This window comes from Medicago sativa, chromosome 4 (genome assembly GCF_051527215.1).
Source record: "Medicago sativa cultivar Bolivia chromosome 4, Bolivia_mono, whole genome shotgun sequence".
NCBI lineage: Eukaryota > Viridiplantae > Streptophyta > Magnoliopsida > Fabales > Fabaceae > Medicago > Medicago sativa.
In genome coordinates, this window is record NC_140752.1 from 4,631,783 (window position 1) to 4,650,810 (window position 19,028).

At 35.6% G+C, this 19,028-nt stretch overlaps 1 protein-coding gene across 2 annotated transcripts; it reads left to right on the forward strand.

The window, feature by feature from the left end:
• The first annotated feature begins 8,644 nt into the window (after positions 1-8,644).
• ECT5 (evolutionarily conserved C-terminal region 5) lies at positions 8,645-18,765 on the forward strand. 2 transcript variants are annotated; one of them, XM_085706799.1, is made up of 8 exons: positions 8,645-8,799; positions 9,056-9,099; positions 12,237-12,363; positions 14,073-14,149; positions 14,233-14,748; positions 15,417-15,944; positions 16,624-16,836; positions 18,047-18,765. In XM_085706799.1, the coding sequence occupies exons 1-8, from the start codon at positions 8,748-8,750 to the stop codon at positions 18,416-18,418; spliced, it is 1,929 nt and encodes a 642-aa protein (XP_085562925.1). In that variant the 5' UTR covers positions 8,645-8,747; the 3' UTR covers positions 18,419-18,765. The 2 variants fall into 2 exon arrangements, with proteins under 2 accessions (XP_085562925.1, XP_085562926.1); XM_085706800.1 differs by having other exon boundaries at positions 12,253-12,363.
• The last annotated feature ends 263 nt before the right edge of the window (positions 18,766-19,028 follow it).

Here is a 19,028-nt window from a genome sequence, read left to right on the forward strand (position 1 = left end):
GATGATGCCATTTGATGATTGACGAAGATTTGAAGAAGATGAAGATTTTTAGGGTTCTAAGGTTGAGAGAATGCGCTTACTTCGCAAACGGTTTGAGAGCAAATGTGTTTGTTGTGAGTGAGTAGTGTGTGAATTGACAAAGTGTTAAAAGTAAAACGATTGCAATTCAAAAGAGACAAACAAACATAACATTAATGACAAAATTGGGGGCGCGTGAAAAGTACTTTCATAGCTATTAAATCATCATTGCCCTTTTTAGTTATACGCCAACACATACAGGCCACGTAAGAAGTTCACAGAGTAACTACCAAGTTAGTGGGCCAGAAGTTACTTTAAAAAGTAACTCCCAACGTTTCCACTAATCCAACTATTCAGAAGCAACAAATCCAGCTTCTGGACTTCAGATGCTGATGTCATCATCAGAAGCGAGTTTTCCTCAGAACCTCAATAAAGAGCTTCTGATGGACTACTGCTTCTGAACTAACTTCAGAGCCTAAAATCCTATTCAGGAGCAAGCAAACATTTAATCAGACACGAAGTGCATGTTCAAATTTTTCTTTATAAAATCAAATCTTTCAACAGTTAAAGGCTTAGTAAATATATCAGCCCATTGATTTTCAGTATCAATGAATTGTATATCTAAAATTCCTTTTTGAACATAATCTCTGATAAAATGGTGTTTGATTTCAATGTGCTTAGCTCTTGAATGCAAAATTGGATTTTTAGACAAACAAATAGCAGCAGTATTATCACAATAAATGGGAATACTGTTAGCAGTTATCTGATAATCTTCCAACTGATGTTTCATCCAAAGTAGTTGTGTACAACAACTTGCAGCTGAAATGTATTCTGCTTCTGCTGTAGACATAGCAATAGTTGTTTGTCTTTTGCTAGCCCAGGATATAAGATTATCACCCAGAAATTGACAATTGCCACTGGTTGATTTTCTTTCAATCCTATCACCAGCATAATCAGCATCACAGAATCCAATTAGCTTATAATCTAAGGATTTCCTATAAAGGAGTCCAAGATTAGTTGTTCCCTTCAAATACCTGAAGATTCTCTTGACAGCAGTCATATGAGATTCTCTAGGATCTGATTGGAATCTTGCACACAAGCATACACTGAATAAAATATCTGGCCTAGATGCAGTGAGGTATAACAAAGAACCAATCATACCTCTATACAGCTTCTGATCTACTTTAGCTCCTTCATCTTCTTTGCTCAGGTTGCACGTAGGATGCATTGGAGTGTTTATCACTTTACAATCTTCAAGTTTGAACTTCTTCAGAAGCTCCTTTGTGTACTTTGATTGATGAACATAGACTCCATCTTTGCATTGATTGACTTGAATGCCAAGGAAGAACTTCAGCTCTCCCATCATGCTCATTTCAAATTCATCCTGCATTAACTCAGAGAATTCCTTGCAAAGAGATGCACTAGTAGAACCAAATATTATATCATCAACATATATTTGCACAACAAGAATATCTTTCCCAAGGGTCCTTCTGAAGAGTGTAGTGTCAACCTGTCCTCTCTTAAAATCATTTTTGATTAAGAAATTACTTAGTCTATCATACCAAGCTCTGGGAGCTTGTTTCAAGCCATATAGTGATTTCTTCAGTTTAAAAACATGGTCAGGATATTTAATATCCTCAAATCCAGGAGGTTGCTTAACATACACTTCTTCTTCTATGACACCATTGAGAAATGCACTCTTGACATCCATCTGATATAATATTATGCCATGATTAACTGCATAGGAAAGAAGTAACCTGATTGCTTCCAATCTTGCAACTGGAGCAAACGTTTCAGTGTAATCAATGCCTTCTTGTTGACTATACCCTTGTGCAACAAGCCTTGCTTTGTTTCTTGTTACTTCACCTTGCTCATTCAGCTTGTTTCTGAATACCCATTTTGTTCCAATAATGTTCTTGTGCTGAGGTTTGGGTACCAGATCCCACACATCATTTCTTTGAAATTGATTCAACTCTTCTTGCATAGCTAGGATCCATCCATCATCTGAAAGTGCTTCATCAACTGTTGTAGGTTCAATCATTGAGATTAGTCCAATCATTGACTCTTCTTGTCTGAAATGTGATCTTGTTCTTCTTGGACTATCTTTGTTTCCAATGATTAGCTCCTCAGGATGTGAAGACTTGTGTTTGAATGTGTTTCTGGGAGGATCTTCTTGATGTGAGCCATCTTGTGCTTCATCAGAAGCAGTTTCATTTTGCGCTTCTGATGTGGGTTCAGCTTCTGGACTATCTTCAGACTCAGCTATCTGATCAGGTTCTGGAGTAGCTTCAGGAACCTGTATCTCTGCAAAACTTTCACCTTGCTTTGAAGTTTTATCTTCAAGCTCCTTGTCATCAAATTTAACGTGCATAGATTCTTCAACACAGAGTGTTTCTGAATTATACACTCTGTATGCCTTTGACCTTTCAGAGTAACCTAAAAAGATTCCTCTTTGGGCCTTGGCATCAAATTTCTTTAGGTAGAGCTTGTTGTTCAGAATGTAACAAGTACATCCAAATTGATGAAAGTAAGAGATATTGGGTTTTCTTCCTTTAAAGAGTTCATATGCTGTTTTCTCCAAAATAGGTCTAATATAGATCCTGTTTTGAACATAGCATGCTGTATTCACTGCTTCTGCCCAAAAATGTTTTGGTAAATTGTTTTCATGAATCATGGTTCTGGCCATTTCTTGTAAAGTTCTATTCTTTCTCTCTACAACTCCATTTTGTTGTGGTGTTCTAGGAGAAGAGAATTCATGGAAAATTCCATGTTTTTCACAAAAAGCTTCAAATGGCTCATTTTCAAATTCTCCACCATGATCACTTCTGACTTTCAAAATTTTTGATTCTTTTTCAGATTGAATTTGAGTGCAGAAGCTACTGAATACATCACACGCAACATCTTTACTCTTTATGAATTTCACCCAAGTCCATCTGCTGTAATCATCAACAATGACTAATCCATATCTACTTCCATATAAGGATGCAGTACTCACTGGTCCAAATAAATCAATATGGAGTAATTCTAAAGGTCTTGAGGTTGAGACAATGTCTTTGGTTTTAAAAGATGACTTCACAATTTTCCCTCTCTGACATGCACCACAAAGTGCATCTGAATGATAGTCAATGTCTGGTAGCCCTTTCACAAGTTGTAACTTACTAAGCTTAGAGATTAACCTCCAGTTAGCATGTCCCAACCTTCTGTGCCACATCCATTTCTTATCATTCACTGATAGTAGGCAAATCACCTTCTGATCAGCCAGTTCAGAAAAATTGATTTTATAGACATTGTCAACTCTCTTTCCCTTGAACACAATGGATTTGTCTTCCTTGTTGATTACTGTACAGTTGGGTTTTTCAAAAAGCACATCATAACCATTATCACAAAATTGACTAATGCTCAAAAGGTTATGTTCAAGACCATCTACCAACCATACATTATTAATTGAGGTAGAGGAATTACCAATAGTTCCTGTACCTATGATCCTGCCTGACTGGTTCCCTCCAAATTTCACATTTCCTCCCTCTTTCATTGTTAGGCTGAGGAACATGGACTTGTCTCCTGTCATGTGTCTTGAGCAACCGCTGTCTAGGTACCATGATCTTTGCTTTGGCACTGCTCTTAGACATACCTGCATCATTGACATTTTTAGATTTAGGTACCCATTGTTCTATGGGTCCTGGAAGGTTAGTACTTAAGGCTTTACTCTTCACTTCTTGTACCTTGTGCTGTGAGTTGGGTTGCTTCTGATTAGCCATCACCTTAGGTTTTGGTACTTCAGAAGCAGTAACTGTCTTCTTCTGAAACTTAGACTTCAGAACCCCAGATTTTGGTTTCACCAGACTCTGAGGAATAGGTTCTGATCTTTTCAGGATCCTAACCTTTGAAGTTTTGGAATCAGATTTGATCATAGCCTTTGACTTAGAGTTCTTTGGCTTTGAAGTAATCTTAGCCTTAGAACTAGAAGCTTCAGGTTCTGATTGAACAACAGTTTCCAACTCAGCCCCTTCTGGTACAAAGAATGTTTTCAGACCTTCCTTGATGCATTCACAACAAGACTTTAGATTGGTTTTCTCCAGTTTCACTTCTGGAAAACCAATTCCTCTGCCATTGTTCTTGTAAATGCTATAAATCATAGAAGCCACTCTGCTTCTGTCAATGCCAGATATAATGAAGTCTTCAAGAGCAATTTCATGATTACTTAAAGGTTTTTCATTACACTTTTCTTGTAGCTTCTGACATAAGAACCTGAGCTGGTCTTCATATGTTTTACACATGAAGTCAAAGCCCCTAAGTCCCTGTTCAGAAGCTTTCAGATCCAATAGAGTTGATTTTTGCTGTTGTACCAAATCAGCATATTTTTCTTTTAAATCCTTCAACTCATTGGTTCTTACTTCAAAATGTGTAAGAAGTTCTTTAAGTGACTCAACAAGTTCATCTCTGGGAATTTTGGAATATACCTCATTTTCATCTTCTGAGTCTGAATCTGATCCAGCTTCTGAAGTTGCTGTTGCTACCAACCCAACAGCTACCTTTGCATCTTCATCAGCTTCCTCTTTATCAGATCCAGATTCACTACCCAAATCATCCCAGGTTGCCATTAAGCTCTGCTTAATCTGCTTCTTGAATTTGCTTGGTTTGAATGTAGACCTCTTTGACTTGTCCTTTGACTTTTCTCTTTGAAGATCAGGGCATTCAGCAATGAAGTGACCTGGCTTCTTACAGTTGAAGCATCCCTTCTGATCTTCTTTCCTTGAGCTTCTGGAGTTACCCCTTCTGGAGAGAAACTTTCTGTTCTTCTTGGCCAGATATTGAAGTCTGTTTGAGAGCATGGCCATTTCAGCAGCATCTGGTTCAGAGTCTGAACTTGACTGTTCTTCCTCTTCAGATTCAACCACTTTGAGAGCTTTTGATGACTTGCCTTTGGATGGAAGAGCTATTGATTTACTCTTCTTAGTAGACTCATGTTCATTAAGACTTAACTCATGAACTTTGAGAGAACTAACAAGATCTTCGACACTTAAAGTGTTTAAATCTTTAGCTTCCTCAATGGCAGTCACTTTTGGTCTCCATCTGGCAGGTAAGCTTCTGAGTATCTTGCTTACATGATCAGAAGCAACATAGCTCTTCTTTAGAATCTGTAGACCAGAAACTAAGGTTTGAAACCTTGAGTACATCTCCTCAATAGTTTCATCATCCTTCATTTTGAATAACTCATACTGATGTACAAGCAGGAGAGCCTTTGCTTCTTTGACCTTCTTGCTCCCTTCATAATTTGAACAGAGAGAAGCAAACATAGCTTTAGCAGTGGATTTGTCACTCATCTTCATGTATTCTGCTTTGGGTATGGCAGTGACAAGAGCTCCTCTGATAATATGATGCTTCTTGTAAAGTTTCCTCAGTTCTGGAGTATGTTTCTTTCTATCCACAGCAGCTCCTTCTTCATCAAGGACTAAACCACCAACGCCGTCTTCCAGAATATCCCACAATTCTTCATCTAGGCTCATGATGTAACTGTAAAAATTGGTCTTCCACCAAGAGAACTCTTCAGCATCTCCATTGAACTTTGGAACTTTTCCAACACTGGTTTTCTTACTATCACTATAATCATGTGAGACATTTTTATAGCTAGTATCACCATCAGGAGGAGGAGTAGTCATGTTTTTCTCAGATCTTTGACTGTTGCACGGTTAAGTGATACACAACAGACCAAGGCTCTAGATACCAATTGAAGGTGAGAAAAACACAAGAAGGGGGGTTGAATTGTGTTTTAGAAAAATTCTTCGTTTCTCCTAAAAACTGAACACACTGATCAGAAGCTAAGTGAGACAGCTTCTGAAGTGATAATCAGAATCTAAATGCAGCGGAATAAAACAGAGAGAGAGAAGAAGAACGACACAAAGCAATTATACTGGTTCCTTCCACAATCCGGAAGTAGTCCAGTCCCCCTTGCACTTCCAAGGAGATTTCACTATGAGTAATATCTGATTACAAATGCTCAAGCACACAAGCAAGAGACTTCCAATGCTCAAGCACACAAGCAAGAGACTTCCTTTGCTCAAGAACACAATCAAGAGACTTCCTGCTCAAGCACAACTGTAAGAGACTTCCTAACTAAACAAAATTACACAGAAAATTGTTTAAGGTTGAACACTTGATATACAATCAGAGGTGCTCACAATACAAATCAGATACAGACTCAATGGACTTAAGAATTTCTAAGATATGACTTTGAGACACAGAAATTCTAAGTGAATGCAGAACAATTTCAGCAGAGGTTTGGTACTTGTGAAAATCTTTGTGAGTCTTTCGTTCAGCGTTCTTGCATTACCAATTCTCTAGGTCTTCACTCCTTTATATAGAGGTGTGAAAGAGACGTTGTGAAATTGCCAGCACACCAAAGAGTCGTTGTTGAAGCTTGATCTTTCACCAATGATCTTTTGCCTGATTTGGTTGTTGTCCTATGAAGAACAAATTTGAAATCCATTCCTTATCCAAAGGAACATCTATGCAGGCGAGACCGTATTCTGGAGCTGTTTTCTTGTCTTGAAGTGCAGACACAAAACAGAGTAGTGGAGAACGTGGTTGTACAATTCGTACAAAGTACAATGTCAACGCTTTTGTCCAAATTGCAAACACATGCCTTCAAACACCTTTGAAATGACCGTTGCAAACTCCACTAATCCTTTGTTTGTGTTTTCGAATCCAATAGACAGCTTTTGCATTGATAATTCTTCAATTCTTGATTCTTTGCAAATCCAGTTGATATTCAGCTTCTTGGTGAAATGGCTTCTGATGAGGCAGCTTCTGATGATGCAGCTTCTGATGATGCAGCTTCTGATGAGATGACTTCTGCAGCTTCTGATGATGCAGCTTCTGATGATGTGACTTCTGGACCTCTTGTCTTCAGGAGCACTATTCTTCAGGAGCAGCTTACTTCAGGAGCGCTATTTCTTCAGGAGTAAGTTGCCTTCAGGAGCGTCCAAGCTTCAAATTTTTGTTGTTTCCATAGCTCTTTATTTGCTCATTCAGAACCAATGATGATGTAACTTTATAATTATGGTCCTGTACACTTGAACAAATATTAGCTAATCCAATTTACAATTTTTAATACCTTGTTATCATCAAAACTCTTTAAGGTTTATTGTTAAACACATTTTGTTCCAACACATATATGTCCGAATTTTTTTCCTTTATCATTTAAAAAGTGTAACAAACTAGATAAATATATTTATACTTATTTTTTCACTATCCCAATTATACCCTTAAACAACTTTTTCTATAATAAAGATTGTTGTTGGTGTCATTAAAAAAAAGAATTTAGATTTTTTTTTATATTGTTGATGTCATTGAAATAGATAATCATGGTAATCAAAATTTCATAAAAAAAAAAAACACTTCCTTAAAATGTCCTGATCAGTTAACACTTCCATATATTTCGAGGGTTCAATTATGAACTTTATAACTCCTTGAATCTTTTAACTCAACCAAGTGAGCTGCTCTTCCCCGAGTAAACACCCATGGGCCTATTGTTGAACTACAAGCCCCATAACCTAAGTAAGACCAACTCGTATTTGAGTACCTTAAGTTAAATAAATAAAAAGGGAAAATGTGTTAATTAACTCGGGGAAGGATATGTTAGAATCAAATAAGAGTCAAGGGAGAGCATTTGATGATTTTCCAAGAAAGGTGGTCACAATTCAACTAGCAAAAATGGGGCACCATCACCCGATATTTAAGGGTAGTTTTAAAAACCATAATGAGAATCACTCTTAATCTTATAATTACTATACTCTCATATCTTGACCCCCAACATATTGTCGACAAGGTAATCGTTCTTAGCACAAACAGTTGCAAACCATATTTATTTAAGGTCACAATGGTGACATACTTTCTGACTTTGAAAAGACAATTAAACAATCTTCTCAAATTTGATGATGCCAAAAGGATGATTCATATTGAGTATCATCGTCTATTGACAGACGAGTTTGATACAAAAATAATTTTAGAGTTTTTTTTTTAATATATAGGGGTGATGATGATGAATTATTTTGTAAATGGGCCAGAGATAAGTTGCACAAACAGTTGCAAACCATATTTATTTAAGGTCACAATGGTGACATACTTTCTGACTTTGAAAAGACAATTAAACAATCTTCTCAAATTTGATGATGCCAAAAGGATGATTCATATTGAGTATCATCGTCTATTGACAGACGAGTTTGATACAAAAATAATTTTAGAGTTTTTTTTTTAATATATAGGGGTGATGATGATGAATTATTTTGTAAATGGGCCAGAGATAAGTTCTCAATATGAAGGTTACCTTCGATCAATTTAGGTGATATTTTTAATTTAATTTCAGCTAATAATTTTGTCTTTTAATTTATAATTTTTCACTCGTGTTTTCACATGAATTTTAAATTTCATAATTGTAAATCAATATACAAAATAAAGAAAAGAACAGAAATAAGTGAAAACAAGATAGAAAACAAAACTATTTATCTAAAATTAAGTTGTTTTTTTTTTGTATAAAATAAAAAAAAAACATAAAAAAACCGTTTACGCATCATGAAATTGTTTGTTTTTATTTTTCTATAAAGAATTGGTGTATGTCAAATTGTTGAAACTCTGATTCTATAAAGAATCGATGTGAATGAATGGGATACGAGTGAGTGCTTAGAAGAAGATCTTTGAAACTATTCAGATTCAATTACAATTTCAGTTTCATGGCGGCAACCCAACCACCATCACAGCCTCCTCTTGATCGTCCCACCACAGGTACGTAATTCAAATTCTTTTGAATCTTGATCTGATTCAATTCAATAATTTCTTGTTAGATTGCACTTGTTTTTTCGAATTACTTGATTTAATCTTGGATCTAATTAAGACAATAATCGGCGGTGTTGATCTGATATAAGTTAGAACCATACGTGTGATTTATGTGTATGCAGTTTTTAATCTGTCTTCAAATTAGCTTTGTTGGTCAATAATTTGTATTTGTATCTTTAAAACCATACGAGTCACTGTGATGCAGGAGATATATCAACTCAACCAGATAACATGAAGGATCAGATTGTGGTAAGTTAATCCCTAACTAACTTTTTTTACTGATAGGGTTCACCTTACAAGAATTTGAATTATGAATAGATTTGATAACACACTTTTGGTCTCTGTTTTTTAGTCGATTCATGTGTACCTCTTACAATTTTTAATGGATTGTTTTAGAGATGTTTAAGATATTTTAACAATTTCTCACAAAAATTTAGAATTTTTTAATAAAATATGAATATTTAAGCGTTACAATTTACAAAATTGAAAATTCATATTTAATTCATCTCTTGTTAAAAAAAATTAAGTACAAAAGATTTATATAGTGTAATAAACATGACTGCAAAAAAGAATTCAAAATTTCAATTTCAAGAATACACATCAGTAGTTTACTTAAAAGCAAGGACCAAAAGTCATGATGGAAAACATTTGGGGAACCATAGCTTGTTGAAAAAGTTTAGAGGGACTACAAATGAATTTTGAGATTTTTTATAGGGATCAAAAACTTATTTAACCCTTAATCTACTATACAATACAATACTCTAATTAAATTGTGAAATATAATGAAATTAATAAAGTTATATGGAGACTAATATTAAGAGGTACTCTAAAAAGGAAACCAATTGTCTTACTCTATGAGGTAACTTAAGATACTCTAACATATTATCAAGATATTAATCATTTTTTCAAGTCTTCTAACACCTTTCTTCAAGCTAAAGCTTACTAAATTTAAGCTTGTTAAAAATACAATTTTATAAGAGAGATAGACACAAGTGGAAGATCTGTGGTCCCATTAGTGGAGTCTACTTGTTAAAATGGGTCTCACTAATCTATTACGCCTCTTTCTCTCTCTCTCTCTCTCTCTCTCACACACACACTCATAAATGGACAGTAAATGGAGGGTAGATAAATGGAGCAAATCCACATTCGTGTTACGCATGCGTTTAGTTAGTGATGAAAGGTGAATCAATGCAAAATTGAGAGGGCATAAGCATATTGAACATCAATTGTTCAGAGATTAAAGCATACGAGACACTCACAGTCATACACTCAGGTTCTTTGAGACTATACTCTCACTAATGGAGTCTCATGTATTGTTTAGTAAGAAGTAGAAGAAAAGGAAAAAAAAATTACAGTAGGGATTAGCGGTGATAATCATATCCATTAATTGATATTTAAATTAAAGGTTAAGATTTGGAGTAACTACAAAGAGTTACTCTTGGAGTCAATGTATTCCTCCTCTTTATTAATAGGATTACAAAAATGAGAACACATCAAATTTTAATGGAAAGTGTGGCACAAGTGGTAGATACTTGAGTCCCTTAACCATTTGGTCCAGGGTTCGATCTCTGACCGGCGCGTATGGAAAAATATTTGTTGGAAAAGATCAACCTCATAAATGAATCTCAGTTACCTTGAAGGGCTTAGTCTCCGCAATTGCGCGCGGAGGATATTTTTGAGTTCTTGTTGAAACTTGATGGTATTTTTGAGTGCTTGTTGAAACTTCATGGTATTTTTGAGTGCTTGTTGAAACTTGAAGGTATTTGAATGCTGTGAAAACCATTACGTGAAAAGCTCAAGAATCAATTTAGTTTACCTAACGAAGTCACTTCTTGAAATTAAAACTGAGTTTGGTTCTTAAAGTCAAACATATTCAGTTCGAAATATTAAAAACCAGTGCATTCAACCAAGAACACAATTTAGTTCATTTTGGAACATATTTAAAGTTAAACTAGTTTGGTTAGGGTTCATCAGAACCAATTTCCGGATTAGTTCGGTTCATTTCAATTATCTTTATTGAGCTAAACCATGACCTTCCTTATACAAAATGATGGAGAAATAGATAGAGATATAAACCATCAAATTCAAGCAAGATGGATGAATGGCTTGAGGGTCTTGGGTGATAAAATTTAATCCCTCTGGTCTTAGTTATAACCAAAACTAACTAACTACACACACAGTAAGAATATTAATTAAGCTCATTTAATTTTGTTGATTAATAAAAAAAAATTGCATTTTCTAAATTACCCTTGCTTTTTATTTTATTTTGTCTAGAAACTTGTTCAATTAAATGGTATTTTGAGAACAATAACATTTAATTGAGTGACATGAGTTAGGTTTTTCTTATATTTTGGACAAACAAAAATGACTTCTTTTTTGCTTATATTCAAGACTCGAGTAGTACCACTCAAGTTGTAGAGAAAATTTAATCATACAACTGTAAGATCAACGATGTTGTATGGGAAGGACCGTTGGGCAGCAAAATGTCATCATGAGAGTATGATCAGTGTAGCCAAGATGAGAACGCTGTGCTGTGTGCGAAAATACTAGACAAGATAAGGATTAAGAGTGATAGTATCAGAGATATAGTGTAGAAAAGTTGGTTGAATGTCGCCTTGGGTGTTTGTGTGGAGGAGACGGGTAGATTCTGTAGTAAGGAGAGAAGATCAGATAGATAGTAGCCAATCGGAGGCTGGGGAGGGCAATAAAAACTATAAGCGAAACTATCAAGATAAACCTGAAAGTCGATGATTTGGATAAAGATATACAATATATGATAGAGCATTATGGTGCTATCCAAGTAGCCGAGCCCATCTACTGGGATAAGGCTCAGTCGTTGCGGTGGTGGTGGATGTGGAATGGAGAAAACATCAGAAACAATGGAACTCTACAGTGGACATTGGAAACCATAAGAGATCACATGGCGGGGAAGAGAATTTGAACACGTCAGAGATGACACAACGAAGGAGAGACTTTAAATATTTCTAGAAGATGACACAATGGAGTAGAAAATATGAACACTCTTGAACATTTTCAATATATTTTCATATTTCGAACAGCTAATTTAAACATTCTAAGGCACATAATTTTAAGAGTAGATATTCACTCATTTTCTAAGTAACGTACATATACATTAAAAAAATGGTTGAAAGGTATATCTATGTCAAAACTTACACATCCTCTCTCTCTACACACACACACACACACACACACACACACACACACACACACACACACACAAACACACACACAATATGTGTGTGTGTGTGTGTGTGTGTGCAAAGATAGATACATTGCTATCATTTATCTATCTGCATGTGTTTGTCATCTTTTTCGGGCTTCATCCATCAATACCTGAGAGTTCAAAATTTTCTAACTCTTCCCAGGGTACAACAACTATAGGTCATTCACGGGATATCACAAGTCAGTCAGGATCTTTTGGTTCAGGTGCAGATCAACCTCTGTACCCTCCCAATGTGTATGCACCCCAGGCCCAGGCTTTCTACTATGGAGGTTAGTCTTTATTTCTTCATTTCTGTAAGTCTTAATTTTTTGAAGGAATTTTCATTCTCTCTACTGTTATGCGCAATAGACCACCCTAGGAAGTTCGGCAATTGTGATTGAATTTCAGATTTGAGGGAAAAGAGTCAAACTGAAAATATAATCAGAACTTAACTTACATGTTTCCTTTATATTGAGAGACCACAAACTGTATTTATACATGATGCAAGCTTCTAATAAACCGATGATAACTGTAGATCTGGTTGTTATTTAACAGTCTTATAATTGAAGTAACTTAGAATACTCTAGTATTACCAGGAGACACGCATAACAATACAAGTGACAGAAAACAACAGAGAACATTTTAATGTAATACACATAGCAGAGACACCAATGGAAGATACTAGAAACACAGAAAACAGCTATATGCAATACTCTATCATATCCTAAAAAATCAGGATCACTGCAATCAGAACTGCAGAACACCAAGTTTGTCATGAAGATTGCAAAACCTAATCTTAGATTGGAGTTTGGTTGGGATGTCAACGAGATGATCTTGAGCTGGTATAAGAGACAACAAGATAATGATTCGGCACCTTCTCACAAAAAAAGAAGATATCCAACTCCACATGTTTTGTTCAAATATGCAAAACAGGACCGTAACTCAAAGCAACTATGTGTTGATTGTCAAAATAAATGATAGGAGTAGGGAGAAAGGAACCTGAATCTCTATAGAGATTGAACCCAAAGAATTTATGCTACAGTAGCTGCTAAACTTTCTTACTTCTCCTCTACACTAGATCTGGCCACCAAAGTTTGTTTCTTCAACCATCAAGGAACAAGCAAAGTATTTGAGGTTGATATTTATGCCCAATCAATATCACAAAAGGAACAGACTTGAACAACATATTGAAGAGCAGTAACAACAAACTTGTTAAAGGAGGGAAAGTAACAACGTCCCTTTTAGGATCGACTGTAACAAGGAAAGACAATTGGACATAAGAGTAGAAAATTTATGAAGATTAGGCATGGGTTTATGAACCAAACAAATGGACCGAAAGCAATGAGGTGACAACATGCAACAATATAAGCCCAACTCAGGTCATTCAAATGCCCCAAAAATCTCCAAAAAAATAAAACATGGAACACGATCATCATGGATTAGAAGTATCTGGGTTGTTTTCAAAGATGATGCTTTTTACCCCTATTTATAGAGATGATCTGTATGATATAAACTTTAAATCCAACAATAAATTTTGTAATATATTTACCTAGTAAAACATTATTGGACGGTGCAACACTTGTGTAATTCAATCCCTCCTCATTTTTATATATAATTCTTAAAGTTTAATATTGCTAAATTTTAATTCATTTTGGAGATAATGAAGTTTGTATTTTTATTATCAATTTGAGTTTGCCAAAAAGTGAGTTCAAACAAATATTTATGCCCAGAAGTTTGTTTTTCTTCTTTTTATGCACCTAATTTTGTTACATGCTTTAGGATCCTTTTATCCTGTTATTGTTGATGCTTGTTTTTTTCCCCATTCATTAAAACTACATATTATTGCCAGAGAATCTTTAAATTACAAAGTCAATATTGACAATTACAATATCAATTGTCTTTAGGTGTTTCTCTTAAAATCAGGCATATCTTAATTTGTGCAATGGTTGTGTGGGGTTGCTATTGCTAGCTTTTTAATCTTTTGTGAAACTGATTTCAGGTTTTGACAATGGCAATGGCGAATGGGATGAGTATCCTTCATATGTCAATAATGGGGGAATCGAAATTGGATCTCCTGTGAGAATTTGGCATATCTTATTTTTATGTATAGTTTCTGTTTGTAAGGCTAACTTCATTTTTTTTTCCAACTTTTATATTAGGGTGTCTACAATGAAAATCAATCCCTTGTTTTCCATTCTGGATATGGCTTCAACCCACAAATGCCATATGGACCATATTCCCCGGTTACCTCGCCTTTGCCTTCTGTAGGGGGAGACGCACAGTTATACTCCCCTCAGCAATTTCCATACACCCCACCTTATTACAACCATCTGGTTCCTCCTCCAAACTTACCATATCTTAATTCACCGACTCCAGTTTCTCAGCCAGAGCTTACTAACCTGCTAGGCATTGACCAGCAAGTTGAAAGTAATTTTTTTGGACCAAGAGCAAGCTATCCTTCCGTTGGATCTTTTGCTAGAGGAAGCTTTCCTGTAGCCCCTGGTTCCTTCAGCTTTCATGAATCTCAACAAGGATTTGATGGATCAAGATCTGGTGGACTCTGGTCGGATTCCTCCAAACCTTCAGAAAGGCAGAGGTCTTTTATGCCTCTATCTCCTTCTGTTCCTCAACAGCCAATTGGCTCTGTCAGGTCATTTGGGCTGAGTGCTGGAATGGTTTGTTCTATTACTTGTGCATATCATGCAATATGTTATATTTTTCTATTAATTAAGTTTTGAACTATATTAATGTAAGAGATAAACCCAAAAGTGAACAACAACGTTTATCTCTTGTTCCGACACTGCTGAGTTTCATTGTCAAAAGAGAGATTGCTATACAAGCTTTTTGGATAAACAAAATAGTAAAAAATAATAACACATAGATTAGAATAGCATATATCGACAGATTAGTGCTTGTACATTATTCATAACTTGAATTAAATTATTCAGTTTTCACTCCTTACCTGCCCCCCGCCCTGGCAAGAGTTTTAAAGCAATTGGTTTTTCTTTTTTATCTGTTGGAAAGTAGTTTGACTTGCAATGCAAAAAAAAATTGGTCATTTTTGTCTTGATCAATTAATTGGAAAAAGTTTGTTCTCCTATCTCTTTCTTAGTGCATCTCGAGTCCAAAGTCCCAAAAAAGTTATATTACCATTTTCAGAAGAAATTTCTAAAATTGCGGTTCTACATGAGCCATTGTTTATATCCATGTTTTATATAGTGTAATAATATCCATCCAGCAGTGTGAAACTGTAGAACATATCCATCTAACAGTGTGAAACTGCAGAACTAGTCAGAAAACAAAATTATGGGTTTGACAGTGTGGACTATACCCTTCTTTGCAGGCTTCTCATCAACAGCGATCTTTGTATGGGTTTGGATCCGGTTCAAACCCTTATGGTAGAGGCTATCTCTCTAACCCCGGTTCTAGCTTTGGAGGGTCGGCCATTTCTGGCCTTAGTGCTAATGATAGGAGCTTCCTTTCTCTTGAAAATAGCAGACGGCACGGCAGGGAAACTTCTTCTTTTTGCAGATGTAATGGTACTCTTGATATCCTCAGTGAGCAAAACCGAGGACCAAGGGCTTCAAAGCTGAAAAATCATATATCCTCTGAAAATAACGCTATTGATGGTAGTAAAAGTAATGTATCTACTGCCAAGTTCCAAGATGAATCACTCAACCGGCCAGATTTTGCCACTGATTTCAAGGATGCCAAGTTTTTTGTCATCAAATCTTATAGCGAAGATAACGTTCATAAGAGCATTAAATATGGTGTCTGGGCTAGTACACCAAATGGAAACAGGAAGTTAGATGCTGCATATTGCCAAGCAAAGGAGAAACAAGATGCCTGCCGAATTTTTCTCTTTTTCTCGGTAATCTAATTTCTGTATCTTTGTGTAAACACAAATGTTGCACTACCGTATTCATCGTCCTATAATAGCTGTAAATAGGTATCTGTTTCCTGTAACAAACCTTGGTTCAGAATATTTTGTTCAACTACAATTTTGTATAAAACTAAATGTTGGGTGGTTGAAAGACAGAAAACAAGCCTAGTATATAGAGATGAGAATATTATGCTAGATGAGTGGTCACATGAGACAAGATAGAATTAGAAATAAGATCGTTAGAGAGAATACTAGGGTAGCCCCCATTGTAGAAAATATACTGGGGTCTCATCTTAGGTAGTTTGAGCATGCATAAAGTCTTGTAGAAACACTTTCAAGAAATGTTGATCAAATAGAGGATAGTCCAACAGTTAGAGGTCGAGAGAGACCAAGGGAAGCTATAAGCCAAATCATTGATAGGAATTTTGAAGTAAATGGTGTATTTTTGGACTAAATGCAGGACAGGGATTTATGGCATCAACAGAAATATACATGACAGGGATTTTTCCAACAAGGGTTAAATGTGTTTATGAGAACAGATGCTGTCAAGTAACCTAATATTTATCACATATTGCTTTAGCACTGATTTAATTGGGTAGGTGAATGCTAGTGCTAGTGCTCATTGGGTAGGTAATCTGCAATGACCTAATGTTACAACTATTTCCAGGTAAATGCTAGTGCTCAGTTCTGCGGAGTAGCTGAAATGGTTGGACCTGTCAATTTTGACAAGAGCGTGGACTTCTGGCAGCAAGATAAGTGGAGTGGGCAGTTTCCTGTGAAGTGGCACATAATAAAAGATGTTCCGAACAGTCAGTTTCGTCACATTGTTCTTGAAAATAATGATAACAAGCCCGTTACCAACAGTCGAGATACTCAGGAGGTAGGAATCTGTGGATCCTTTTATATTGCTTATTGTCTTCAGAATCTTTGTTAAACTTAGGCTAAATACCTCCCTGAGTCCTTTAAGTTTCACGTTTGTAACAGATAGGTCCTTTAAGTTTCAAAGGTTACAGATAGGTCCTTTAAGTTTCTAAGGTTTCAGATAGGTCCTTAACGAAGGTTGATAGAAAGGACCTATATGAAACAAACTCGAAACTTAAAGGACCTATCTGAAACCTTAGAAACTTAAAGGACCTATCTGTAACCTTTGAAACTTAAAGGACCTATCTGTTACAAACGTGAAACTTAAAGGACCCAGAGAGGTATTTGGCCTTAAACTTATAATAACAACCCGAACCTAATATCTATTTATTTCCTGTCTTTTAAAGTATGTTATCGGCTAGACATTACACCTCGAAACCTGGTTGCATTTTGTTTTTTGGTAGGGGCTGTAGTGAACAGTGTCGCTCCAGTAAAAATTCGGAATATGTCCTCAACTTATAGTCACCACCTTTATTTTTTGGACCTTTTGGTCTTTTAATCCTAAAAATTCTTTGCTTTATGTTGTGTTTGAATATTGGTGATAATTAACTTTGACTACTTTATTAATGTCTTCAATTTTGTGTATTCTATTTTTCAGCTTTATATGTGTATGGTACTATGATATACTCCCTCCGGTCCTTAATATAAGAAGAAAAACCAAAAAACATCAAAACCAATGTCAGCATTAATTGTTGTAACTTTTTAAACATTTTTACAAATATACCCTTATAGAATATTGTGAAACATTAAATACATCAACTAATATTAAAAAGACAAACATTAAATGAGGGGTAAAAAAAGTCTTTTAAGCAATAACTACCCTTAAAAGTTGTGACATTTGCTTATAAATAGGACCAAAACTTTTTTTGAAATTTTTCTTATATTAAGGACCGGAGTATAAATTTCTTGTACAATTCCTTGAACTCGATGTAGCACCCATACCGCTGCCTGCTATACTCCTATCATACTTTGGGGATCGGCCGCTATCCATCTTTGACTACATAGCTTTACACTGGTCACCTGATTTCCCGCTATCCTTTTTTGACTACATAGCTTTACACTTGTCACCTGATTTCACTTGTAATTCTCTTGTAAATGGATTGTAAAATAATTATAATTATTTACATGCAGCTAATTATTCCTTTATTTCTGAATATTAAACGTTTCAGGTGAAATTGCAACAAGGGATTGAAATGTTAACCATTTTTAAAAACTATGAAACTGATACGTCTATCCTGGATGATTTTGATTTCTATGAAGATCGGCAGAAGGCCATGCAAGAACGAAAGGCAAGGCAGCAAAGTAGCATAATGCCTACTGGATTAGTTGGGGGGAGTGAGCATAGGAGTTCTTCTGACAGTACTGGTGATTTCATCAAGCAAGTGTCAAAAAACTTTTCTCTGGTTGTCCGCTTGGACGACAACAATAACGAAGTTATTGCTGCCAACAGAGATAAGTTACCCTCTGATGTTCCCACCAGTAATGTATTTAAACCCGGTGAAGGCATTTTAGTGACTGCCTCTTCAACGCAAACCAGTTAGTGGCAAGACTGTTGATCACATCAGCCGGCTATGCATCGGGTAATGAAAGTCGGGATCATGCTTGCTTTATCTTCGTAGTTTTTCAAACAAGGCAGTGCTGTGATGCCATTAAAATCATAGGGTCATTGGGGGTTTCCAAAAGAGGTGGTTTTGCATAAAAGAATGAGTTTCATATATCGTATGTTTTCTAGAGTGAGTTAACTGAACTGTAAGTTATACCTCCCATACATTACACCTTTGCATATTTGAGTAGGTTAGATTTTCTTCATGTTTTAAATTTTTGTTTAATAATTTTGGGCTTGTTAGGCTCTGATTGATTTTCATATTTATTTTTCGTTTTCTGTTCAGTTTAAATTGCAAAATTGTCAAACAAAAAAAAATCTTCCAAGTTTTCGTTTTCTATTCCATTCTCCAGAAACACAACTCGTGTTCATAAGAGACACATAAGTGAAGTTTTCCATTTCCATGGCACATGCGATCTCAGTCAATATTTGGGGTGCCTGATTTTCATGAAAGCTATTGTTTTTATTAAAAAAAAAAACAATATTGTTGGTATTAAATCTTTCAAAGGGGTCATATAGATAAGGTGGACACTCAAATCATCAATTGG